The sequence below is a fragment of the Protopterus annectens genome, chromosome 7.part1 (assembly GCF_019279795.1).
Source record: "Protopterus annectens isolate FY-2018-M chromosome 7.part1, PAN1.0, whole genome shotgun sequence".
NCBI classification, from domain to species: Eukaryota; Metazoa; Chordata; order Ceratodontiformes; family Protopteridae; genus Protopterus; species Protopterus annectens.
Window position 1 is genome coordinate 111995132 of NC_056740.1, and position 27486 is coordinate 112022617.

Below are 27486 nucleotides of genomic sequence, written 5' to 3' on the forward strand. Positions count from 1 at the left end.
ACAGTCTCCTTTGAGAATGACCCTCAAAACTGTGAATGGAAAGGACCAAGATCACTTAAATATGAACAGTATTTGAAGTAAAAAATATAGTGAAAAAAAATTTCTGCAGGGGGAGAGAGACTACTTGCACACCTTCCTAGTTATACAGACCAAGTCCAAGTTCACATCACCTGGGGAAAGGAAAAATTCACAGGCCAATGATGCTTCAATCTCTTGTTAAAAAAAGGCATTCATACAAGAATGGCAGCTCATATGAAAGTCAATAATTACTATATGGAATAAAATAATAGACCAACATGACTTTTTCCACAAGACTTAATAATATACCAAGCTGCTTAATTAATGGTGTTAAACATGCCCTCGCAGACACATGCCACAGACTATAACTTAAGTTTAGTTACTGGTTTTGTCCTTGATGAGTGGTGGACAGAATGGGATGCCCCTCCCTGAGGGTAGTCCTACAACTAACCATGGTAATTACAGACTTATCAGTGTTACAAGCCTCATCTGCAAAGCCATAGATCTTACTATAACTGACCTCATAACCTAAGATAAATTTCTTCAAAATGGTTACGGAGGGTGTAGATGGTGGCTATGCAGTGTATCTTTGGTTGGCTTGGCTAAAGCCTTCAATACCACTCCCCAAACAGGAATCCTACAAAAGCTAAATGCTGTAAAAATTGACCCATGTGTGGTAATATGGATAGCAAAATGGCTGAAAGACAGAACCTAAACTGTGTGAGTTGCAGGTGCTTCATCACCAGTGGTGTCCCTAAGGGTGCAGTGCTGGGACCTCTTCTCTTTGGTATCTACCTCTCAGATGTCCAAGCAAAGAGTCAATACCTCTCTCTAGTAAAGTTTTTAGATGATTGCAAATTATGGGGTGCTGTTAAGTCACCTAGTGACACCCAAATCCTCCAGAATTAACCTGCTGTAACAAACTCTAAAAGATTAAGAGTTTTACAGTTACATTCATGAAGTGACAAAATCAAAAACTTTTTTTTTTGCGTGCCCTGGCTTGGCCTCAAGCTTCCACAGCCACAAACTATATGTGGGTGTGGGTGTGGGTGTATGTATGTATGTATGTATATATATATATATATATATATATATATATATATATATATATATATATGTGTGTGTGTGTGTGTGTGTGTCTGTCTGTCTGTGTAAGCTGAATGTGAGGGAAAAGTCAGGGCTCAGTTTTTCATTCTTCTCCAAGTCTAACTTGACATTTCTAGATGCTAGTAGTCTGTGAGTGATTATATTTTGAGCATCGAGCAGTAGAGTTCCCGGTTAGATGGCATAATTCTATCTATACATAAAGATGGGTCAAAACCGCTAACAGGAATTCATCATCAGTCTTACAGTTAGATTGCGGAAGGGATTCAGTACATGTTGAATGCAAGACTTAAAATGTCTAAGGTCTTAATCATTGGAATTATACCAATTTCAGTATGGTTTTCTGGCATGAGGATATTGTATTATCAATGTAACTGATTTCTATAAATAAATAAGCATTGCTTTCAAGAGTTTATCCTACTTTACGGTATCTATAATCAACTATGAAAGGCATTTGTTTCCATCAGATCTTTCACACACTTGCTGCTACTTCATATATTATGAGATTTTTCACACACTTCCTATTTCATATATTATGAGATCTTTCACATTCTCTCTCCTATTCCCAGAACACCTAGAGGCAGAGGGATGCTGACGGCACAACTGGAATATTGCCTCCAATCACAATAAATTCTTATAACAAAAACTCACTTCCATCTTCACCAAAGACAATATCTGAAGATTCATCTATTTGGCCTTGTAACACAGTATCACTGCAACGACTTCAAAAGGAAAATGCCTTTCAATTAAGCAAATGTGCACTTTGCTGCAAGCATCCCATGTTTATAAACTCTTAAATCTTCAGACTTACCCCTTTTCACTAGCAGATTAACTAAAAGATACCTATTACCTAAGATTATACTTACACAAACCTGCCCTTACTTACCCCTATGGATAGACTCCATGGTAGTGATTACAGCTTTCAACACTTGCCTGACACATGTGGGCATCCCTCATGCTAAATATGCAATCACGCCCTTCCTGTTAAGCCTTCCACAACCAACTTAAAAACAAAAAAAGCACTTCAGTAGTGAAGCCTCCAGTAAGTGCTATGCAGTAAGTAGTATAACATAACATTCCCTTCCCCCTAACCTATTATTTGCTTCATATTGTTCTCTGGCATTCTACCTTAAAAAAATGGATTAAATGTACAATAATAAAACAAACATAATTTTTGGCTCATACTAACAGTGGCTACAACTGGATTTGATATCTCACTCCCCCTTGCAGTTAGCAAGTATGGAAAAATACATAATAAATAAAATCAATGTTAATAAAAGCAGCAGCAGTTACAATGATGTGCTTGTGAGTGTGTGTGTGTGTGTGTGTGTGTGTGTGTGTGTGTGTGTGTGTGTGTGTGTGTGTGTGTGTGTGTGTCTGTGTGTGTGTGTCTGTGTGTGTGCTTATATTCTTATAAGAATGTTGTAGCTAAAAAAGAAGACCCATACTGGCCAAATATCTTCATAGATTGGTTTGCATATGATTTTATTTTGGGGCACAACACGTAGACTACAAAAGTACAACTTTCACTATTCTGCATAGCCAAATGCAGAATTTTTTGGTTTGGACTCAAAATGCTTATTCAATTTACATACTGGAAACAGTAATACTGCTATATGTACAGAAATCAAAGACCTTACTGTAATTTGTATGCACTTTTTTCCATCCGCCATGACTGCTGACCAGGTAGCCCTTGTCATTTTTATTTTATTTTATTTTAGTTTTTATTTATTTTACATTTGTTAACCGGGACAGTCTGACTGGACAAGGTCCATTTACAGCAGAGGCCTGGCGAAAAAGCTTCAAAAATTAATTTACAGACATACAAGAAACATAGCACAATGACACAAAATATCAAAAAAAAGAAAAACGTATGCATTGTCGCGGAAATGTAGAGTTTAAGTTTCCGTGCTTACTAACTCTGGCTTCTCTACAGGAGGTAAGATTAGAAGGAAGCTAAGGAGAGTAGTAAAGAGCAGAGATATGTATGTAATACATGGACATTTCCAGTTTTTAGTAAGATATGACTTGAGTGAGTTTTTGAACTGCAAGGTATTTGAGGCAGATGTAATATAGCTGGGAAGATTGTTCCAGGTTTTAGCTCTGGTGTGAGAGAAAAGAGCTCTCCCTGCAGTGTTATTAGCCCTAGAGTTAGTGAGTCATTGACTCACATCCTTCATTCCTCTTCACTAGGATGACAGTCACTCATACTACAGTTATCATCCATTAGCCATTAAGGTATTTTTTAGGGAGTAAATCCCCCCACCAGCTGCAGAGGTCTGTACTTGTTCATGCAAGGGTTCACTATTTATTTATTTTTATTTTATTTTTATTTATCTATGCTATTTATTTCTGCATACACGTATACATGTATATATGAACATTATTTACATTATTTTATTTTAGTTACTCTTTGTTGACTTGGTTAATCCAAATAGGCCAATGTCCTCTTTTCTGGGTATGTATAGGACTAGGGGAAATAAGGCTAGTGCAGCAGAAAATCTCACCTATTCTTTTCCTGATGAGTTACATGGGATCTTTTACATTCATCTGAGCTACAACCAACTCAAGCAGGTGGAACCCTGGTTTATAGTTTCATCTGCAGGACAGCAAAACAAAGGCTTACCCAGTACATATCCATGGTCTGGCACACATGCTCTGATGGCTAGCATCTATGCACAGCCAGACTCATGCCCCTGAGACATACACTTAATGTTGTATACTTTTCACTTCAGCTGGTGCTGACACTGAAGCAGGATGAACAACCTCCCTCTACCCAGGCCAAGTAAGCTACTGCAGATAGTTTACTCCCATCATTTCCTGCTGCCTTCTTTAGTTTTGAGGTCACTAGATTAATATCAAATCATCTGAGTCATAGGGTGTTATCATCTGCATCACACAGCAGGTATGTTGACAGAAAAATTACAAAATATTCTTATTACTTACAGAGTAGTTACATCAGCCAACAAAAATTCTGGATTGATTTCCTCAGGTCTTGTATCTTCAGATACATACTTAAAATCTTGCTACATGACATTACAGAGTAGATTGTACTTTTCTGGTCCAATAAAAGGGTGCTGTGGCACCTTTGGAATGCAGAGTGAGATTTGTAATGTTTGACATGAATGCCAACACTTGCATACTATAAACATTTAGCTACAAGTGTTGACAGCACTAATCAGAAGCTACTGAGCAGAAATCTAATTTGGTCTTTTAAAGCCTATTGAGCTGAATATACCAGGGCTAACTTGAAATACTATGGACAAGCTATACAACTTAGTAATACATTTTAATGTAATTAAATGTAATAATTTACATTTAATTTGAATTAATAAGTTTAGCAATCATCTTGAACTTGAATACATAGCCAGTGCTTAGGTCATTGAAGAGGCTGCATGCATGTTTTAGAATATGAGAGACAAAGATATATTGTGTTTTATAAAGAGAAAGACATATTCCTAGAAGCATACTAGGCCAAAATCAGGGGTATCTCTTCTATGAACACATGAACTTCCAAGGATGACTACATTTTTGCAGTTCTTTGGTTAGTGACTGCTTGCTTCCTGCTGAAAGTATTTTACCATATATTATTATTTAAAAATATAAAAAGTTATAGTGAGTTGATTTTGGCCATCTTGGCTTTTGAAAATGGTCTATACCATAAAAGTGGCAAAGCACTCGGATATAACCTCTGTAGCTTTCAATTGGTATTTAGTCTTACCCTTTTCCTGGAATCATGTAAGTCTGTTAAAAGATGTTATAGATACAGTTATAGGTATTAACCCTGTGGTTGTATAAAGCTGGGTAAAGGGCAAACTTCATTGGTGCGAAATGTCTGTGGCTTTCAATAAATTTACTTTGCAGCATCAACACTCACTGAATGGTGCAAGAACATCTCTCAAGCTTTCCCATTTCCTTTCTATGTAAATACTAGTAGATCTCATTCATTGCTGCAATCTGACAACAGTACCACTGTTTAATCACATCAATGGCCTCATCAAAGGAAACTGGCCTGGTTACACCAGCTGCTTGTGACACTCCCTTCTCTGAGAAGGCCATGATCTCAGGATACGGGCACTCCTGTACATGTTCCATCTATCTCCAACAGTGTCCATAGCTAAGATCAAAATGGATGACTAGCTAAATATACTGTGGCATCTAACAATACACCAATGAGTTACACTGGGCACTAGAAAACATTTCCAATGAGTATCTGAAGTATCTGGAGATACACACTGCAAAAACGAATGTATTCCAAGGATCCTGCAATCGCATTACTTTCATTCCCACGCAGCCAGCACTGGACGGAGTATTCCACAGCCTTGACTGTTATCTATTTCTCATGACACTGGCCAGCTGTGCTACCCAACAATGAATGAAAATCTAATCTGCAAATCTATCGGGTCTATTTCATTATGAAGGATGAAACTAGCTATGACCACTGCTCCTCAGAAAGGAAATTGTTTCCTTATTGCCTGATCTGTTGTATATTCAAAGTTAGCCAGCTTTGTTGCTACCATCATATAAACTGATATTATTATACCTAGTTTATGGTTGCAGCTCATACTGTATGTACTGGCATCTTTGGTACTGTGGCTCAGCACGTTCTCACCATCTCTTGTTTGCAATGCTGAATCTAGTCACAATTGCAGGATGCTGGTCAGTTCCTGTGAGTTTATGAAGAAAAGTTCACCCATGCATTTACCTGAAAGAGTAAGATGTGCAATGGGTGCTAGAAACTTTGATCTAAACTCACAATTTGTATGCTATTACTGGACTTCCTTCTAGAAAAATAATTTATCAGTAGTTCATCTTATTCAGAAAACTAGTGCATCTTGAATTTATATGGTGTCTACTTATATTCATTTCTAAACTGCTAGTGCTAGTAAAAGTAACACTCTCTGTTTCATCCTGTAGGATCTCCAAGCATTCCCAGGCAAGGTAAGTAATGCAGTCTGTCAGTGTCCAGCATCTGCCGCAGCACTTTCACCCAGTATTTTATGTCTGTTAGAGATACTACACCTGTGGGATTTGTCCACATCTATCTTACTGGGACTTAGACTACCACAAATGACTCATCTTAACTCTCTTCCAAGGTCCTCAGGGAACCTGAGTGCCTCATTCTGTCATAAATAGTAAGCTTACCCATCATGAGTAGACAGCTCAGTCCTTCCAAGTGTATTATAAGCACTAGTCAAGGTTCATTACCAAATGCTTGGATGAGGACACAGAGTGGTCAGTTTGAGTGCTCTAGCCTATGACTCAGCTCTTGCTTCACTATCATTGTCCAGAACAACACCTGCAGTACTGATGCTGCTGCTGTGTCCACCCACAGCTCCGCATCCATACCACATATATATTCACATTATTAACAAGACTTCAACATAGTTATACTTCACCACCAGAGGGATCTGCTCCTCATCAACTGCAAATAGCAATTAACTCTTTGTGGGACAGAGTGATGACCTCAGCATAGAGGCCTTTACTTTCATCTCAACTATTTCATACTCCGAAGAAAACTTCTTCATTGTATACTGGATATTATGTCCCCTTTATTCTAAGATGAGATCACTACTTTCAAACAACAAAGATGCAGCCTACATATCTCCAGTGTGAATATTCTGCTACCCTTGGCTGCACCATGAAATCCTATGCATGAAAATCACAAACAAGAGTGAAGACAAGGCACACCCTTAACAAAGTTTATGCCCACCTGAAATTCACCTGTTTCCATCATAATCGTGCATATACAACTCTTGGTCCTTAAATACAAAAATCAAACAGCAGACAGGAGCAATTCTGTGACCCTATACTGTTGTAAACCTCTCACAAAACTTGCTAAAGTAAGCCATCATATGCCATATCACCATCCACAAGACATATGTAGAGAGTAAAGGCAAAATCCCGTGACCCCAGCAATATTAATGTCAGATCAAAATGTATCCAGAATTTGATGGACAAGTTGTAGTCTATATTACATATCCAGAATCAGAGCCTCAGTTGTTAAATGATTTATCCTTTCTAACATGCTGGCAAAAGCTTTTTTAGGGATTTTAAGATACATGATCCCTCTCTGCATGAAAAATACTCTCCTGTCCCCTTTTGGATAATGGGGAACACCTGCCCAGTTTTACAATAATGAGGTATCATTCACACCTTCCATGCACTGCAAGGAAAAATGCATTAATGTCTACATCACTGCAATTCCCAGTGTTTTCAGAATTTCTAGTGTATCTCATCAGTCTTACTATGGTAGACCCACTTGATCACAACAGTGGTCTTATCAACAGATATGCTTGATTACATTAGCCATGGCCATGGGTTACAGGAGTTTCTGTATATGTTCTTCCATCTGCAATAATGCCCACAGTTCACATCATTTTTTATAAGCCCCCTACTTCCCTTATGAGTCATAGGTTGACTAGCCAGTACTGCTTTCAGGTTATCAGTCTGCACGAATCTCCTAACTCATCCAAGACTCATGCTTTGAATTATTTACCTTTCTTTACCAATTGGTTGGATCTGAAGATTCTTCCATTAAGTGATCTCTGAAGGTCCTTTACTTTAGCCTGATGAATTCACTCATTACTGGTCCACCAGTGGGTTCTAGGGTTACAGCCCTACACTGTCAATCACTAAATACTTTTCAAATATAGTTCCATACCACCACATCAATTCAAATACAATGAACAAGACTCAGATTCTATATTTCTAATCTACCCACCAATAAGTTAAAATAAAACAATCAACTCATTTACTGTAACATGTCACAGTAAAGGCTTTCACTTTCGCAATTAGACATAGACAGACAGCAGTGGTTTAAATTCAGACAAGCCCTAACACCCAGTCATGACTCCCCCCAGCACCCCACTCATTCAAAAAACTTGAGTGCTAAACAATCATAATATGAATCTTTATCAAGCACCTTCCATCGTATTGAAGATGCTTTCTTATTCAAAAAGCTGTTTGCTACACAGACACAAATACTAAGAGTTTTCTTTTCTGCAGTTTCCATTATAGTTGATTTGAGCCTCTCATCTACCAACAGAAAATCAGATTGTAGGCAATACAGCTAGGGACAGGTGAGCATGCCCACATTGACCATAGGCCTCTAGTGAAATCAGCTCCAGGGAAGGAAACAGACCACCCCTACTCGAGATATCAAGTTTCTGAAACACTGCTATGTCTTTTGGAAAGACAAATAAATATAGCTAGTATTTACACCCTTCTGTACAATTTATGGATTATTTTTATTAATTTATTGACATTTGATTACTGGGAAATTCCGACTGTGTAGAATCCCATTTTCAGCGAAGGCCCAGGGAAAAATGCTCCAAATTATTACAAAACATTTTAAGAAAATTGCAAAATAGAGATATACCACTGTTAAATCTGGTAAATGCAACTGTCCCAAAGTATAATAAATAAAGCACTCAAAAAACATATGGGATGGTGCGAGCTGTAACAAACTCTGAGATGAAACTGTCACAAAGTTCAAACGATCCACAAACGTTAAAACTCCACGAATTTATTGTTCCAGAAACAAACTTTGGATAAGCACTTTCACTACGAATAGCTTCCTCAGATCCTTCTCAAAATGTCTAAGGTCTTAATCATTGGAATTATACCAATTTCAGTATGGTTTTCTGGCATGAGGATATTGTATTATCAATGTAACTGATTTCTATAAATAAATAAGCATTGCTTTCAAGAGTTTATCCTACTTTACGGTATCTATAATCAACTATGAAAGGCATTTGTTTCCATCAGATCTTTCACACACTTGCTGCTACTTCATATATTATGAGATTTTTCACACACTTCCTATTTCATATATTATGAGATCTTTCACATTCTCTCTCCTATTCCCAGAACACCTAGAGGCAGAGGGATGCTGACGGCACAACTGGAATATTGCCTCCAATCACAATAAATTCTTATAACAAAACTCACTTCCATCTTCACCAAAGACAATATCTGAAGATTCATCTATTTGGCCTTGTAACACAGTATCACTGCAACGACTTCAAAAGGAAAATGCCTTTCAATTAAGCAAATGTGCACTTTGCTGCAAGCATCCCATGTTTATAAACTCTTAAATCTTCAGACTTACCCCTTTTCACTAGCAGATTAACTAAAAGATACCTATTACCTAAGATTATACTTACACAAACCTGCCCTTACTTACCCCTATGGATAGACTCCATGGTAGTGATTACAGCTTTCAACACTTGCCTGACACATGTGGGCATCCCTCATGCTAAATATGCAATCACGCCCTTCCTGTTAAGCCTTCCACAACCAACTTAAAAACAAAAAAAGCACTTCAGTAGTAAAGCCTCCAGTAAGTGCTATGCAGTAAGTAGTATAACATAACATTCCCTTCCCCCTAACCTATTATTTGCTTCATATTGTTCTCTGGCATTCTACCTTAAAAAAATGGATTAAATGTACAATAATAAAACAAACATAATTTTTGGCTCATACTAACAGTGGCTACAACTGGATTTGATATCTCACTCCCCCTTGCAGTTAGCAAGTATGGAAAAATACATAATAAATAAAATCAATGTTAATAAAAGCAGCAGCAGTTACAATGATGTGCTTGTGAGTGTGTGTGTGTGTGTGTGTGTGTGTGTGTCTGTGTGTGTGTGTCTGTGTGCGTGTGTGCTTATATTCTTATAAGAATGTTGTAGCTAAAAAAGAAGACCCATACTGGCCAAATATCTTCATAGATTGGTTTGCATATGATTTTATTTTGGGGCACAACACGTAGACTACAAAAGTACAACTTTCACTATTCTGCATAGCCAAATGCAGAATTTTTTGGTTTGGACTCAAAATGCTTATTCAATTTACATACTGGAAACAGTAATACTGCTATATGTACAGAAATCAAAGACCTTACTGTAATTTGTATGCACTTTTTTCCATCCGCCATGACTGCTGACCAGGTAGCCCTTGTCATTTTTATTTTATTTTATTTTAGTTTTTATTTATTTTACATTTGTTAACCGGGACAGTCTGACTGGACAAGGTCCATTTACAGCAGAGGCCTGGGGAAAAAGCTTCAAAAATTAATTTACATACATACAAGAAACATAGCACAATGACACAAAATATCAAAAAAAAGAAAAACGTATGCATTGTCGCGGAAATGTAGAGTTTAAGTTTCCGTGCTTACTAACTCTGGCTTCTCTACAGGAGGTAAGATTAGAAGGAAGCTAAGGAGAGTAGTAAAGAGCAGAGATATGTATGTAATACATGGACATTTCCAGTTTTTAGTAAGATATGACTTGAGTGAGTTTTTGAACTGCAAGGTATTTGAGGCAGATGTAATATAGCTGGGAAGATTGTTCCAGGTTTTAGCTCTGGTGTGAGAGAAAAGAGCTCTCCCTGCAGTGTTATTAGCCCTAGAGTTAGTGAGTCATTGACTCACATCCTTCATTCCTCTTCACTAGGATGACAGTCACTCATACTACAGTTATCATCCATTAGCCATTAAGGTATTTTTTAGGGAGTAAATCCCCCCACCAGCTGCAGAGGTCTGTACTTGTTCATGCAAGGGTTCACTATTTATTTATTTTTATTTTATTTTTATTTATCTATGCTATTTATTTCTGCATACACGTATACATGTATATATGAACATTATTTACATTATTTTATTTTAGTTACTCTTTGTTGACTTGGTTAATCCAAATAGGCCAATGTCCTCTTTTCTGGGTATGTATAGGACTAGGGGAAATAAGGCTAGTGCAGCAGAAAATCTCACCTATTCTTTTCCTGATGAGTTACATGGGATCTTTTACATTCATCTGAGCTACAACCAACTCAAGCAGGTGGAACCCTGGTTTATAGTTTCATCTGCAGGACAGCAAAACAAAGGCTTACCCAGTACATATCCATGGTCTGGCACACATGCTCTGATGGCTAGCATCTATGCACAGCCAGACTCATGCCCCTGAGACATACACTTAATGTTGTATACTTTTCACTTCAGCTGGTGCTGACACTGAAGCAGGATGAACAACCTCCCTCTACCCAGGCCAAGTAAGCTACTGCAGATGGTTTACTCCCATCATTTCCTGCTGCCTTCTTTAGTTTTGAGGTCACTAGATTAATATCAAATCATCTGAGTCATAGGGTGTTATCATCTGCATCACACAGCAGGTATGTTGACAGAAAAATTACAAAATATTCTTATTACTTACAGAGTAGTTACATCAGCCAACAAAAATTCTGGATTGATTTCCTCAGGTCTTGTATCTTCAGATACATACTTAAAATCTTGCTACATGACATTACAGAGTAGATTGTACTTTTCTGGTCCAATAAAAGGGTGCTGTGGCACCTTTGGAATGCAGAGTGAGATTTGTAATGTTTGACATGAATGCCAACACTTGCATACTATAAACATTTAGCTACAAGTGTTGACAGCACTAATCAGAAGCTACTGAGCAGAAATCTAATTTGGTCTTTTAAAGCCTATTGAGCTGAATATACCAGGGCTAACTTGAAATACTATGGACAAGCTATACAACTTAGTAATACATTTTAATGTAATTAAATGTAATAATTTACATTTAATTTGAATTAATAAGTTTAGCAATCATCTTGAACTTGAATACATAGCCAGTGCTTAGGTCATTGAAGAGGCTGCATGCATGTTTTAGAATATGAGAGACAAAGATATATTGTGTTTTATAAAGAGAAAGACATATTCCTAGAAGCATACTAGGCCAAAATCAGGGGGGTATCTCTTCTATGAACACATGAACTTCCAAGGATGACTACATTTTTTGCAGTTCTTTGGTTAGTGACTGCTTGCTTCCTGCTGAAAGTATTTTACCATATATTATTATTTAAAAATATAAAAAGTTATAGTGAGTTGATTTTGGCCATCTTGGCTTTTTGAAAATGGTCTATACCATAAAAGTGGCAAAGCACTCGGATATAACCTCTGTAGCTTTCAATTGGTATTTAGTCTTACCCTTTTCCTGGAATCATGTAAGTCTGTTAAAAGATGTTATAGATACAGTTATAGGTATTAACCCTGTGGTTGTATAAAGCTGGGTAAAGGGCAAACTTCATTGGTGCGAAATGTCTGTGGCTTTCAATAAATTTACTTTGCAGCATCAACACTCACTGAATGGTGCAAGAACATCTCTCAAGCTTTCCCATTTCCTTTCTATGTAAATACTAGTAGATCTCATTCATTGCTGCAATCTGACAACAGTACCACTGTTTAATCACATCAATGGCCTCATCAAAGGAAACTGGCCTGGTTACACCAGCTGCTTGTGACACTCCCTTCTCTGAGAAGGCCATGATCTCAGGATACGGGCACTCCTGTACATGTTCCATCTATCTCCAACAGTGTCCATAGCTAAGATCAAAATGGATGACTAGCTAAATATACTGTGGCATCTAACAATACACCAATGAGTTACACTGGGCACTAGAAAACATTTCCAATGAGTATCTGAAGTATCTGGAGATACACACTGCAAAAACGAATGTATTCCAAGGATCCTGCAATCGCATTACTTTCATTCCCACGCAGCCAGCACTGGACGGAGTATTCCACAGCCTTGACTGTTATCTATTTCTCATGACACTGGCCAGCTGTGCTACCCAACAATGAATGAAAATCTAATCTGCAAATCTATCGGGTCTATTTCATTATGAAGGATGAAACTAGCTATGACCACTGCTCCTCAGAAAGGAAATTGTTTCCTTATTGCCTGATCTGTTGTATATTCAAAGTTAGCCAGCTTTGTTGCTACCATCATATAAACTGATATTATTATACCTAGTTTATGGTTGCAGCTCATACTGTATGTACTGGCATCTTTGGTACTGTGGCTCAGCACGTTCTCACCATCTCTTGTTTGCAATGCTGAATCTAGTCACAATTGCAGGATGCTGGTCAGTTCCCTGTGAGTTTATGAAGAAAAGTTCACCCATGCATTTACCTGAAAGAGTAAGATGTGCAATGGGTGCTAGAAACTTTGATCTAAACTCACAATTTGTATGCTATTACTGGACTTCCTTCTAGAAAAATAATTTATCAGTAGTTCATCTTATTCAGAAAACTAGTGCATCTTGAATTTATATGGTGTCTACTTATATTCATTTCTAAACTGCTAGTGCTAGTAAAAGTAACACTCTCTGTTTCATCCTGTAGGATCTCCAAGCATTCCCAGGCAAGGTAAGTAATGCAGTCTGTCAGTGTCCAGCATCTGCCGCAGCACTTTCACCCAGTATTTTATGTCTGTTAGAGATACTACACCTGTGGGATTTGTCCACATCTATCTTACTGGGACTTAGACTACCACAAATGACTCATCTTAACTCTCTTCCAAGGTCCTCAGGGAACCTGAGTGCCTCATTCTGTCATAAATAGTAAGCTTACCCATCATGAGTAGACAGCTCAGTCCTTCCAAGTGTATTATAAGCACTAGTCAAGGTTCATTACCAAATGCTTGGATGAGGACACAGAGTGGTCAGTTTGAGTGCTCTAGCCTATGACTCAGCTCTTGCTTCACTATCATTGTCCAGAACAACACCTGCAGTACTGATGCTGCTGCTGTGTCCACCCACAGCTCCGCATCCATACCACATATATATTCACATTATTAACAAGACTTCAACATAGTTATACTTCACCACCAGAGGGATCTGCTCCTCATCAACTGCAAATAGCAATTAACTCTTTCTGGGACAGAGTGATGCCCTCAGCATAGAGGCCTTTACTTTCATCTCAACTATTTCATACTCCAAAGAAAACTTCTTCATTGTATACTGGATATTATGTCCCCTTTATTCTAAGATGAGATCACTACTTTCAAACAACAAAGATGCAGCCTACATATCTCCAGTGTGAATATTCTGCTACCCTTGGCTGCACCATGAAATCCTATGCATGAAAATCACAAACAAGAGTGAAGACAAGGCACACCCTTAACAAAGTTTATGCCCACCTGAAATTCACCTGTTTGCATCATAATCATGCATATACAACTCTTGGTCCTTAAATACAAAAATCAAACAGCAGACAGGAGCAATTCTGTGACCCTATACTGTTGTAAACCTCTCACAAAACTTGCTAAAGTAAGCCATCATATGCCATATCACCATCCACAAGACATATGTAGAGAGTAAAGGCAAAATCCCGTGACCCCAGCAATATTAATGTCAGATCAAAATGTATCCAGAATTTGATGGACAAGTTGTAGTCTATATTACATATCCAGAATCAGAGCCTCAGTTGTTAAATGATTTATCCTTTCTAACATGCTGGTAAAAGCTTTTTTAGGGATTTTAAGATACATGATCCCTCTCTGCATGAAAAATACTCTCCTGTCCCCTTTTGGATAATGGGGAACACCTGCCCAGTTTTACAATAATGAGGTATCATTCACACCTTCCATGCACTGCAAGGAAAAATGCATTAATGTCTACACCACTGCAATTCCCAGTGTTTTCAGAATTTCTAGTGTATCTCATCAGTCTTGCTATGGTAGACCCACTTGATCACAACAGTGGTCTTATCAACAGATATGCTTGATTACATTAGTTGTTTGCGAAAGTCCCTTCTCAGGGAAGGCCATGGCCATGAGTTACAGGAATTTCTGTATATGTTCTTCCATCTGCAATAATGCCCACAGTTCACATCATTTTTTTATAAGCCCCCTACTTCCCTTATGAGTCATAGGTTGACTAGCCAGTACTGCTTTCAGGTTATCAGTCTCCATGAATCTCCTAACTCATCCAAGACTCATGCTTTGAATTATTTACCTTTCTTTACCAATTGGTTGGATCTGAAGATTCTCCCACTAAGTGATCTCTGAAGGTCCTTTACTTTAGCCTGATGAATTCACTCATTACTGGTCCACCAGTGGGTTCTAGGGTTACAGCCCTACACTGTCAATCACTAAATACTTTTCAAATATAGCTCCATACCACCACATCAATTCAGATACAATGAACAAGACTCAGATTCCATATTTCTAATCTACCCACCAATAAGTTAAAATAAAACAATCAACTCATGTACTGTAACACATCGCAGTAAAGGCTTTCACTTTCGCAATTAGACATACTCAGACAGACAGCAGTGGTTTAAATTCAGACAAGCCCTAACATCCAATCATGACTCCCCCCAGCACCCCACTCATTCAAAAAACTTGAGTGCTAAACAATCATAATATGAATCTTTATCAAGCACCTTCCATGGTATTGAAGACGGTTTCTTATTCAAAAAGCTGTTTGCTACACAGGCACAAATACTAAGAGTTTTCTTTTCTACAGTTTCCATTATAGTTGATTTGAGCCTCTCATCTACCAACAGAAAATCAGATTGTAGGCAATACAGCTAGGGACAGGTGAGCATGCCCACATTGACCATAGGCCTCTAGTGAAATCAGCTCCAGGGAAGGAAACAGACCACCCCTACTCGAGATATCAAGTTTCTGAAACACTGCTATGTCTTTTGGAAAGACAAATAAATATAGCTAGTATTTCACCCTTCTGTACAATTTATGGATTCTCTTTATTTATTTATTTATTGACATTTGATTACTGGGAAATTCCGACTGTGTAGAATCCCATTTTCAGCGAAGGCCCAGGGAAAAATGCTTCAAATTATTACAAATCATTTTAAGAAAATTAATTTAACAATTTTCAAAAATAAAACAAAAATATCTGCAGTTTAAATAATTGTAACAAATTAGACATAATATAAAACATTGGTTAAGAATTGATACAAGTTATGACAATCATTTAATATTTACAGAAATTTTAGACAATGTGTAGAGAAATTAAACATAAGTTAATCTAATAAAAATAGGAACTGCAATATGAAATGCTGGAAAACAGACTTATGGTATATTTAGAAAGAAAGTCAGGGAAGAGAATTTGATAGAAGTAAAAAAGTAAATGAAGAAGCGAGAGTAAGGCAGTATAAGGAAAGGAAAGTATTTGGTCACATTTAGAGATGTAGTTCATCCTGGTTTTGAGCAAGAACAGAGCCAGATTTTAGGTAGGAAGTTTTAGTGTGGTTTTGAAAGATGGGAGGGAGGGTATTGATCTGATGGATACAGGTAATGAGTTCCAGGCCTTAGCAACTTTGTATGAGTACAGACAATGTCTAGCAAATTTGATAGGTTTGTAGACAGACAGCATTTTTTGGTCACTGGGTAGCAATGGCCAACTGGGAAAATAGTCGTATAGAATGTTTTATAGTGCTAGACAGGCTGATGGGTCCTGGATAATTTTATAGGTGGTAAGACGCTGTGTATATGTTAGTTGATGAGGCAGTTCTAACCAATTTAGGCCTTTCAGTGCTATATCGTGGTGGGTTCTGAAAGGGGTATTTGCTGCAAATTTAGCAACTTTGTGTTTATTAAATAATTTAGTTAGATAATTTAGCAACATTGTTCAGGTTATAATTTTTGTGAAGCCTGGAGGTTAGTAAGGATGGGAGTACCATAAAGAATAGTGGGGAGGGGGTACATAGTGGTAAGTGTAGTTGTAGTTGTGTCTTTGAGAAAGTTTTAGGCTCTGTAAAACACCCCTAATTTTTGATGAGTTCTTCCTATGCAATTTTGTATATGCAGATCGAATGCAATATAATCATTCACTATCACCCCTAATAATAATTTGCTGTAAGAAATGCCTTCAATGGTTGTTTTATCAAGTGACAGAACTTTAAATTTTGTTATTTCAGGAGAGAGGTATTTGGAAGAAAAGTATTAGTTTGATCTTTTTTTTTTTTTGGTTGTGTGTAAGTTGTGAATTACAAAGCATATTTTGATGGGTATTAACACTTCCTGAGTAATTTTCTTGAGGTGTATCATGTTGTCAGATGTAAAAATGAGAGTGGAATCATCTGTTTATTGCATTAGGGTGGCCTGTTGTATGGATGTATAGAGGGAGTTGGTGAAAATGTTAAAGAGGAGGGGACCAAGGATAGAGCCGTGTGCATCAGTGGTGACTGGGAGGTAAGGAGAGAGTGTGGAGTGTCATTTCACTAACTGATACCTACTGGACAAGAAGCTTTTGAACCACAGAAGGGAGGGCTGACAAAGACCTAGTGAAGACATCTGAAGTAGAAGTTTACTGAGACAAACTGTGTCAAAAGCTTTAGACAAGTCTAGAAATAAGGAAGAGATTAGTTTGCCATCATCTCTGACTTTATTGACACTATCTTTATAGGTTACAGGGGGCAGTGCTAATACTATGGGAAGGACAAAAGCCATATTGTGCAGGGGTAGGAGATTTTCCTACAGGCGATAGTCTAGTAATTGTTTCTGAATACATTTTTAAAGTATTTTGGAGAGGGCAGATAAGGTTTGCATAGGTATAAAGTTATAAATGTCCGTTGAATTTCTTCCTATGTGCAGAGGGATAACGTGTGACTTTTACCAGAGAAATGGAATGTGGGGTTCTCGTATTGACCGATTTATAAGGATTGAGACAGGATAGGCAGTGCTAATGGCTGCTATTTTTAGGCACTCACTTGGAATGTCATCAGCTGAAGAAGAACGTGGTTTAAGTTTTTTAAGAGTAGTTTTATGTATGATGTGGGCACAAGTTCAAAGGTGAAAGTGGATGTGGTGATATGTGGTTGTTGAGCAGGGCTGGGATTAGTTGCTGAGAAATCCTTGGTTAGAGATGCTATGCTGTCTATAAAATAAAAACTGAACTAGAGAGTTTTGCCAGGGTCTATAGTCCATCCTACTACCTTATCCCATCTCATTCTTGCCTACCACTCGACTGACACCTACTGGACAGACACCTTTTGAACCATGGAAGGGTGGGCTGAGAGGGACCTAGTGAAGGCATTTGAAGTAGATGGTTTCTGTGACAAACGTTACTTTCTTCACTTCAGTGGAACCTCCATATGTCATTCCCTTTATCATAATAACTCCATACAAACTATATGCATGACCAAGCCACCAAGTTTTCAGACAAGAACATCATCAGCACTAAGCCTCATTTCAAGGATAGATGGTCATGTTCCCATTGTGGGTGGTTTTCTCCCATTGTCTCAACAAACAATCAAAGAAACCACACTATGGATCATTGTTTGTCAAGCCCCTCTTCACAGATCAAGATGTCAAGGGTGTTCATAACTGCACCATAAAGCTCTAGATAATATAATGCTAAGGATCTAGTGTCTCGCAATACTCTGGATAGTGACAAGACCACAATTCCAGGTGTGGTTTATGTTTATTTCTTCTCCAGATTTTTTTTTCCTGCTGGATAAAAATTTATAAATCAGTTGTTCTTATAAAACAGTACAAAAATACACATTTCATTTAAGTCAGATAACCAAGTGTGATAGCTACACTTGCCTCTTACTGTACATTTGTATGGCCAGCCAGGTCAATGCAGTGGAATACACAAGATAAGTGTCATTCCATGCTACTACCTGCTGTTGTTACTATTACGGCTTTTCTTCATAACTGTGCAAACAGTTCAGTTTTGTACTACTGGCATGGAGCTGCATCTGTCATGTCTGTCATCTGTCATGTCTGTTTGCATTTAAAGTGTTTTAGAGTTGAAATGGGATGCATTCTAAGAGCAGTTAGGGAGACAACTTAAGGAGTCTGCAAATGGTTGTAAACTGGTCATCACCACAATTCAATAAAACAATGTGGTCACGTGAAATGATTTAAAAAACTGGTGAAATACTAAAACATAATTAATTACAAAATATTATTCTAAAAATTTTACAATACAGCAAATTAAAAAATGGACTTGCAGATTAAACACAATATTGTTTTCATAAGAACTTACGCACACTTTATTTTGCCTTGCTAATACCAAAATGCAAATGTTCAAAAACCAGTGCCTAGTGCGTAGTACTGATAGGCAGGTAAATTATAATGATGGAATACATTGTTTTTTTCCATCAGTAAATCTGAAGTCAGACTATAAAACATTTGATAAACCATCAAAAGAGAAATGCTTTACATTAACAAGACATCATCTTATACTGGGCCAGGGCAAACATATTACATTTCAATTAATTATAGCAAGCTGCACTTACCTGGAAGCCAAGCTGGAAGAAACAGTAGTAATAACAGCAGGGGGAAGTATTCACAAATACAGGAAAGCAAAAAACAGAGGAAAAAAGCAGTGAACCATTTGTGTTGCAAATGTAGTTTTTAATACAAAGAACATATTCATTATTTTGGGTTGCAGGAATACAAAAATTGAACTTTAATATTCAAACTTTGTTTAATGAAGGGCAATCTTTATTTCAAAATATTTTCAATGACATCATCAACATTTTTTTTCCTAACCATGGCACATGACTTTGCTAAACTGTGCACTAATCACAAACCTGAGGAATTGCAACTTTTATAAAAGAAAATAAACTTTGTCACATATATTTCAAAGGTACATTACACAAAAATAATAAAGCACTATATAATGTATGTTATTGGGGATATACTCACATGAATTTATATTAGGTTTGTTTTCTTTACTTCCTGAGGGACACACAGCATGTAAGCATATCCTCCTATAAAACATACTGTCATGCTTTACCGATTACATTAATACACTAATTCTCAGCAGCACACCAGGAATGCATGCATACACAGGGAGGTGAAATACATGTAAAAATATTCAGATTTGTTCATGCTGACTAAAGCAGATAAGTATTCAGCAAAGTTGGATAAAAGTGATTGATAACATTCTAGATAAAACAAATAAATCGCTATTTATTCCTGTTGATATCTGACAGATGGTTAACAGTAAACACAATTTAATGTCACAGTAATTAAATAAATGCAATAAACCTTTATGCAAAGAGCCATTATTCTCCACTATGAGAAAAATTATACAATTGGATTATTTAAGGAAAGTAAAATTAATTCATAACTTGCAATGATCTTAATCTGCAGAGAAATGCGTAGTTTTAGAAGCCAGTTGCATGTTTTTGTGGTTTTATTTTGTATATTTGTTTACTTGATCATCTCAATTTTTTACAAGATGTGATCCATTGAGCTCACTTAAACAAACAGAATTGCCCTGAGTTTTATGACCTCAGACTTAGTTACAGCATGTTAGACGTCACAGCAGACTTCTCATCTGCATAGATGGTACAGATGTTTCCCTCCTCCTCTAAGAAGCTTGTAGATTTAAGCCTGCTAAACTGAATAGGAGTACTGGATGTCAATTTGGTGAAAAGTCAATTGAAGAAATGCATGATATCCCTGTTTTTTCAAGGGGCATGTTGTTTCCTTCATATATTCAATATGAAGGTAGTGTGTAGACTTGTAAAGTAACTCAAGACTTCAATCCAGAAAAAAATCAGATACTTAAAAAATGCAGTTGTAAAAAGGGCAAAGCATGCTCTCCAAATTAGATAAAGTATCTGACGTACTGCATAAGGAGGGTGTTGGAGATGTGCATTTTTATTTGTGCACAGTACATCCACAAAGTCATAAAGACAACAATTATATCTACTTGACTTGCATGTTGTCCAACATTCCTGTGAAAGATTATAACAAACAGAGAAGAGCAGCCTTGTATTAAACATGTAATTTTGATTCATGATTTAATATTACCATATTCAAAATGTTCAGAATATTGAATATGGTCCAAGTTTTAATTTTTTGTCTATGTTTTTATTACTAGAAATTAAACTGTTTATCAAACACCTGTCAAGTCAGATTACACCAAAAACTGTATCTATTTCCTTAAACATACGTTTAATGTATCTTCATTCTTTTAGTATAAATAGGGACAGTGACCTCAAAAATCATTCCATAATTTAGAATTAGTATGAATTAACATTCTTAAAAAGAACCTCCTCTGTATTGAATGTAAATCATCTGTTGGTAAGTGACTGTCGCTTGTAAATGTACTGAAGATGGTACCTAAAATTTCAATTAAGTTTAATTATGATGACTAGCTGGTAAGAAAATAACAGAATTTCATTTTCATAACATGAAAAAAATCAGATTAGTTATTATTATTTATTATTTTATTTATTTACATTTGTTGATCGGAAGAGTCCAACTGGACACAGGTCCATTTTCAGTGGAGATCCGGGGAGAAAGGCTCCACATTAAGTATTATTTGCATTATACAGTTAAAAAAAATAGTATTTAAATATAGACATTAGTCCAGTTAAGGACGCAAGACAAGAAGAAAACAGATGTAAAACGGCTGTAGAGCATAGTACAATTTTAAAATATGGTGATATATACTAAACATGGTTACAAATGTAGTTGAGATTCATCAGTGAACAATTGATACAATCTGTTTTTGAGGTACATAACAGCCATTAGCAGTTGTTGCTACAAGAAGTTAGTATTATGTGGTAGGTAGCTGGGAACATGAGTAGCCAAGCTTGCTAAGAGTAGGTTATTGATAGGAGGCTGAGAGAGGTAGTGAGTGGGGGGAGTGGATGGTATTAGAGGGGGGGGTTGCGAGGGCATATCTGGCAAGTTTTGAAGTGTGATTTTAGTAAGGATTTAAAGTTGGTGCAAGAAGTTACAGAGGTAATTGAGGATGGGAGGGAGTTCCAGAGTTTGGCTATAGTGCAGGAGAATAATACTTCTCCAGCAGAGTTAATGGTTCTTGTGACCTGTAGGAGGTTTTTGTGGCTGGATCTTAGTGGTCTCGTGGTGATGTAGGGCTGGAGTAGATTCTGGAGGGATGGGACTTTTAGTGGTTGGTTTATTAGTTTGTGGGCGAGTGTGAGTTGGTACCATTGAAGGAGGTGATCACTAAAATCACTAAATCACTAAAAAACACAGCACTACCATCTTACAAGGGCTAGTTTAATTGCCTTAATCATCTGTGTTACAACTTATATGAACAGAACAATATATAATTATCTAGAAGACTCAGCAACCATCTAACAAGTGAGAAAACACAGATCAGTCAAAAGCTTTTCTTTTTTTTTTTTTTTGCAGTGCAGCATACATTTATTAAGCCAGCCACCATTTAATTACATATCAAAATAAGCTAGATTTTAGTTCTGAAATACTAGTACAGCTGCTTAACGTCAACAAACATGGTTTTGTTCCATTGGCTTGATAGATATGTATGTTTATCTCTATCTATATATCTATGTCTGTGTGTCTGTCTATATATCTTTCTAGGGGTTCAGGCACCTAGGCAGCGAGACATTTCCCTGTGGTCCATTTGACTGGGGACACATGGCTGAAGTGACATTCAGCTGCAGAGAAATATGTCTGTTTGCAAATTCCCTGTGGGCAAAGAGAAGCACACACTGCCACGCTCACAGCTTTAATAGCCAAATGCATGGTGGCAGAAGAAGCAATGAGTGTTGTGCTCAGTGTACAGTACATACTTATATAACTACAACATGTAGAAGTGTGCTACAGCATGGAGGAAATCCTGCAGGCTACTGTAGTCACATTTATGCTCCAGTATGCATTTTAGGTAATGTTCCCTAGACACTGTGAATGGGATAGTGGTCCACACACTCTAATTCTAAAGGCACTGCCCATTGTGCACTGCAATTTTACTGCCAATGACATGCCCTCTGGCCAGCCTGCTGCTGATGCCTGCCATATTGCCTGCTGTCTCATGTTCCCTTGGGGACCACGGACATTGTTTTCCCCCTGTACATTTGTTTATTAAAGCTGTGGGCATGGCAGTGTATGCTTCTCTTTGCCCACAGCGAATTTGCAAACAGCCATATTTCTCAGCAGCTGAATGTTACTTCAGCCATGTGTCCCCAGTCAAATGTACCACAGGGAAATGTCTCGCTGCCTAGGCGCCTGAACCCAATTAATAACAATACTGATACATATACAATAATCTCACATTATTTTAAAAAAATAAAATTACAACTTGAAAAAAACAGTAAATATGGATACTTCAGAGATTTGGGTTAGATTCGATTGACTCTTGCATTTAATGTGTGTTTTAGTCACTTACTTTTATTCTGTCTTTTGTTAGAGTATCTATTTAATTACTAATGTGTTTAAGCAAATGATAATATATACGCTCTAGTTAATTACAACTTATCTTATAGTCTGTTAGTTCAGTTTAGCTTCTATTTATTTAATATATATATATATATATATATATATATATATATATATATATAAAAAAATCACATTCCTTTCGTGAAGTATATGTCTTGTATACACATTTATGTGTTATGTAGTAACACAATTGTTTTTGTATTGTGGCATGGGTTGCAGCTAAAAGGTTAATGTACTATCCAATTTATTTGGTTAACAGTTGATAGAGATAGATAGACAGATAGATAAACAGACAGACAGACAGACAGAGACAAATAAATAAGCAGGGAAACAGACAAATATGTGTTGTAAGAAGTGAAACTATTAAGTAACTCATTCCTTTAACTTTATCACATCAAGTTTAAAATACTAACTGCCAAGGCAAGAATTTTTTGAATGTAATTGACCAAAAACGTTGGAGTTAAAAGGCACGCTGCTAAAGCCATTCTTCTGAGAAGCATTCAAAGAACGAAACATTTTTCACTGAAACGTAGCATGCCCAAATTATTAAAAGAATAATATTTTATTAGTCATGGGAACTGAGCAGCTACCATGGAACAGAACACTTCATGTAGTCATTACAAAAGCTAATGAATTTATATTTTAAGGTGTGGATTTTCACATTCTTGTCTATTCAAAAAAATGACAAACTAAGTAAAATAAATTGAGGCTGTTGTATTTGATAAGTTCTTACGGCATGGGTCATGGAGCCATCATTCTTTCAGATAATGTTTCTCTTCATATGTTTCTCCACAGTGTCTTTTAGTAACATGCGGAAAAAATGCTATTTTCATCCTCGTTTCTGGTACACTATAAACAATACTGTATATGAAAACAAATATTTTCTATATACCTAATACATCCTAATGAAACATATAAAAAAAGATAAATTAAGATTTATATTTTGAAAAATGGAGCAAAATATTTAAAATAATTAAAAATTCTAGCAACATGAATATATCTGCATTTATAATCTAAAAATGTCACATTCCAAACAACGCTTCATGTTAGCAAAGTACGTATGACTGTTGAAAATGTATATTGTTTTAATGGTATCCTTAGGAGAAAAAAACTGGGTGTTTAGCCCTGACAATCAAATTTCTATATAGTATTATGAAACACTGTAATAGTACTATTTAATATTAGGAGACTAAATTAAAAGAGAAACGATTTATGAAGATAAATGACATCTGCACAGCATATGATAGTAATTTAAATTATGCATTTGTTTAGGTGATAGTTTGCAGAAGTACCATACACATTTCTGAACATTTATAACCATTCTTATTCACTATATGCCTAGAAAGTTGAACTCCATGTGCAAGTATCACATCCACTGCTTTGCTACCAGACTGACAAGAATAGTATAATTCTTTATTTTTCACAGTCTCATATCCCACAAACATAAAACTGTTTCTCATCGGCATTAATATTAATATGTTGCAGTGCTGAACGTTGCAGTGCTGAACATGGTCTTACTCTCTGGTCTTGCCTTATGCCTAATTTAACATAGAGTAATAGGGTTTAGAATATACACTAGTACAGTAATATACAGCAATAATACCAATAAATGTCCAAAGGAGCAATACTTGCCTCTTTAAGTTTGCAAATAGCAAATGGCAAATTGCTATTTTAACACCTCAGCATGGTTGCCCTAATTGATGATTGTATGAACACTTCAGAAGGCACATTATTTCAGGGACATCTTCATGTACTGCTCACTTTGTCATAAATTGCAAAGTGACCTTCACTGCTTCTCGTCTGTATTGCGTGTCTGGCTACATTCAGAAAAACAGAATGACATTGCATTCATTCTCTTCATGTGCAGACAAATTCTGTGGGGCTTGTATTGTCCTGTTGTTTATAATAACAAATATTACAAAAATAAAAATGGGAACCACTAGACATTTTATTTATTTATTTACCAGACATGGTGAAAATGTATTGCTCCATGACCACTAATGGCAAATGAAGTACCTTCTTTCTGTGCATCATACCTAATGACCAAAATAACTCTAAACAACTGCTCTGAGAAAAATGCAGATTTGCTCAGAGTCAAAGTAAGCAGTCATTTAAAGAAGCTTGAACAATATAAATGTTTAATTCCACCACAGGAATGATAGAACAGACTGAGTTGTGAGTAAATCTGATTTGTTAAATGTTACTTTGTATATTAATGCCATTCTTCTTCCCATCATCTCATTTTATGCAGTGTTACTTTATTTACAGTTTCTGTTGAGTTATAAAAATTTTGTAGGCTTGGGGCAAAAAGCAAACATTATTTTCATTGTTTAGGTTTAGTTTAGACTGTGATTTGTTTAATGAAATGTGGGCGGAGCTGCACAACTGGCTCTGTGGTTAAATCAACAATCAGGATCTGTACAGTGACGGTACTAATTTAAACAAGAGTTCTTATTAGTTTCATTGTTAACCTTCTTCTTAGAAGTTAGTGTTTCTTTACTCTCCCAAGATATGTTAGAACAAATGCAACAACTCCTTACCATCTGACTCTTCTGATATATAGACTTTTATTCAAGTTCTTCTAGCTTAATATTACATATTCTTTAAGGGTTCACCGGCACCTTCTATTTATCACTTGAATACAAATGATGGCACTAAGACCACATGAACATTTTCAATTAGTAAATCAATAAAATGACCATGGGAATATAAGTGTGGGCTTCTAAGGATTCTCACAGATCAATAGCCTAGTAAATAACTAGAATAAATGTTTCCTATATGATTCACACATAGATAGTGGAGTTATTTCGAAGAAAGATTTTCATCATTAGTAAGTATATTTATATTCCTTATAAAAATATAGCTGTAGGTATAGATACATATATATATATATATATATATATATATATATCATATTCCACATTATGCACATTTCATTTTATTCCATTTTTTAGTATTTTCTCTTCCACATGTCCATTATAAGAATAGATTCTAACCCACAGCATTATCTTAGCAAGCTATTTTGGCAGAGAGGGATAATTCCTTGGGTAAGACCCTGGAAACCCCAGTTCAATTAGCTGTTTGGCCATTTGTCGATGCTGGTATGGAGGGAAGAGAGGAATGGTGTGGTTCATTTAGGTTACCTCTCCTTCGATGGTTGGAGAGAGTGCATGCCTAAGGAAGATGTTGCCATGTTAGAATCTCTAGTGGAGATCAAAAACCATATGGGAGGACTGGTTTAAAGGGGGACAGAGCAGTCTAGCAGGATTACATAACTCATGGAAATGAGTGGTACACTTTTCCTAACATCTACTGTCTGCTGAAATTTACAACACGTTATTGGGAATGTAGAGGGCTTAAATAGCAAACCTAGAGTCTCCTTGTGACTGAAAGTGCAGCAACTCTTCAACAATGAATAAATAAACAAACTAAATAACTTGGTATGTGCAACCCTTGCCAACATAGAAATTATGAGCCACTGGGATCCCACCCAGGGAGAAAAAAACAGGTCAGAAGCATCACTAGGTGGGTCCACACAATGGTCAGATATGAGGACTAGAACATAACAAATGTGAAAAATGTGAGTGCAAAAAGAATTACCTTCATATTTCCCTTCTATAAACTAAAGCAAAATAAAACATATTATTTTTACTTTGTGACTATTATCTCTGTTATTGATTATGTGTTTTACTCATTTCCTCAAGATATTGTTTATTTTCACTTATGTCCTTTGCTCATTTTCTAGTGTATTCTTTTTAAATTTTGCATTTATATTATGAAGTGGGTAAGCCAGTCCATCATTTACCATTATGAATCAAGATTACAGGAGTTATGACAAAGTAATTAGGCAAAAGCTATCAACAAAATTATTAATAAGATAAATGAAGAAAGGAAATCAGGCTTGGGAGAGAAGGAAGAGACGTATATTACATAATCGCAATCATAGGAGTGATTGAGTAAATTATTAGGAAAGGGATAAGAGAAAATATCTCTTCTTTCTTTTTTCTTTCTTCTGTTCTCACTCATAGAAATGACATGCTGTTACTTCTTACAAACATATATCACACTTTATTACTACTAATGAGATAATGGATTACTATATGCCTGTGTCTAAAAGTTTACTATAAGCAACTAAGGCACTGGCCACGTACTTACATTTAGATATTATTCTATTCAGAGTTAATGTAGTATTAAGATTACTTTTTTCACAATTTGGAGAAATCCTTCTATGGTGTGATACAGTATTATGTCAAATGCCCTGATCATTACAATAATAAAAATTAATGTAATTACAATAATAAAAATTACTAGAATTATTACTTATGTTTTTCCTTTTGCCACATAATACTTATACAAGTTGTATGATTTTTTTCTC

At 36.3% G+C, this 27486-nt stretch overlaps 1 protein-coding gene across 1 annotated transcript in view; it reads right to left on the bottom strand.

Moving 5' to 3' along the window:
• Positions 1-27486, bottom strand: part of ERC2 (ELKS/RAB6-interacting/CAST family member 2) — a 6021505-nt gene that overhangs the window by 2669717 nt on the left and 3324302 nt on the right. The window contains exon 12 of the mRNA XM_044078585.1: positions 19184-19195. Within this exon, the coding sequence (XP_043934520.1) occupies positions 19184-19195 (12 nt within the window). The remainder of the gene's footprint in view (positions 1-19183; positions 19196-27486) is intronic.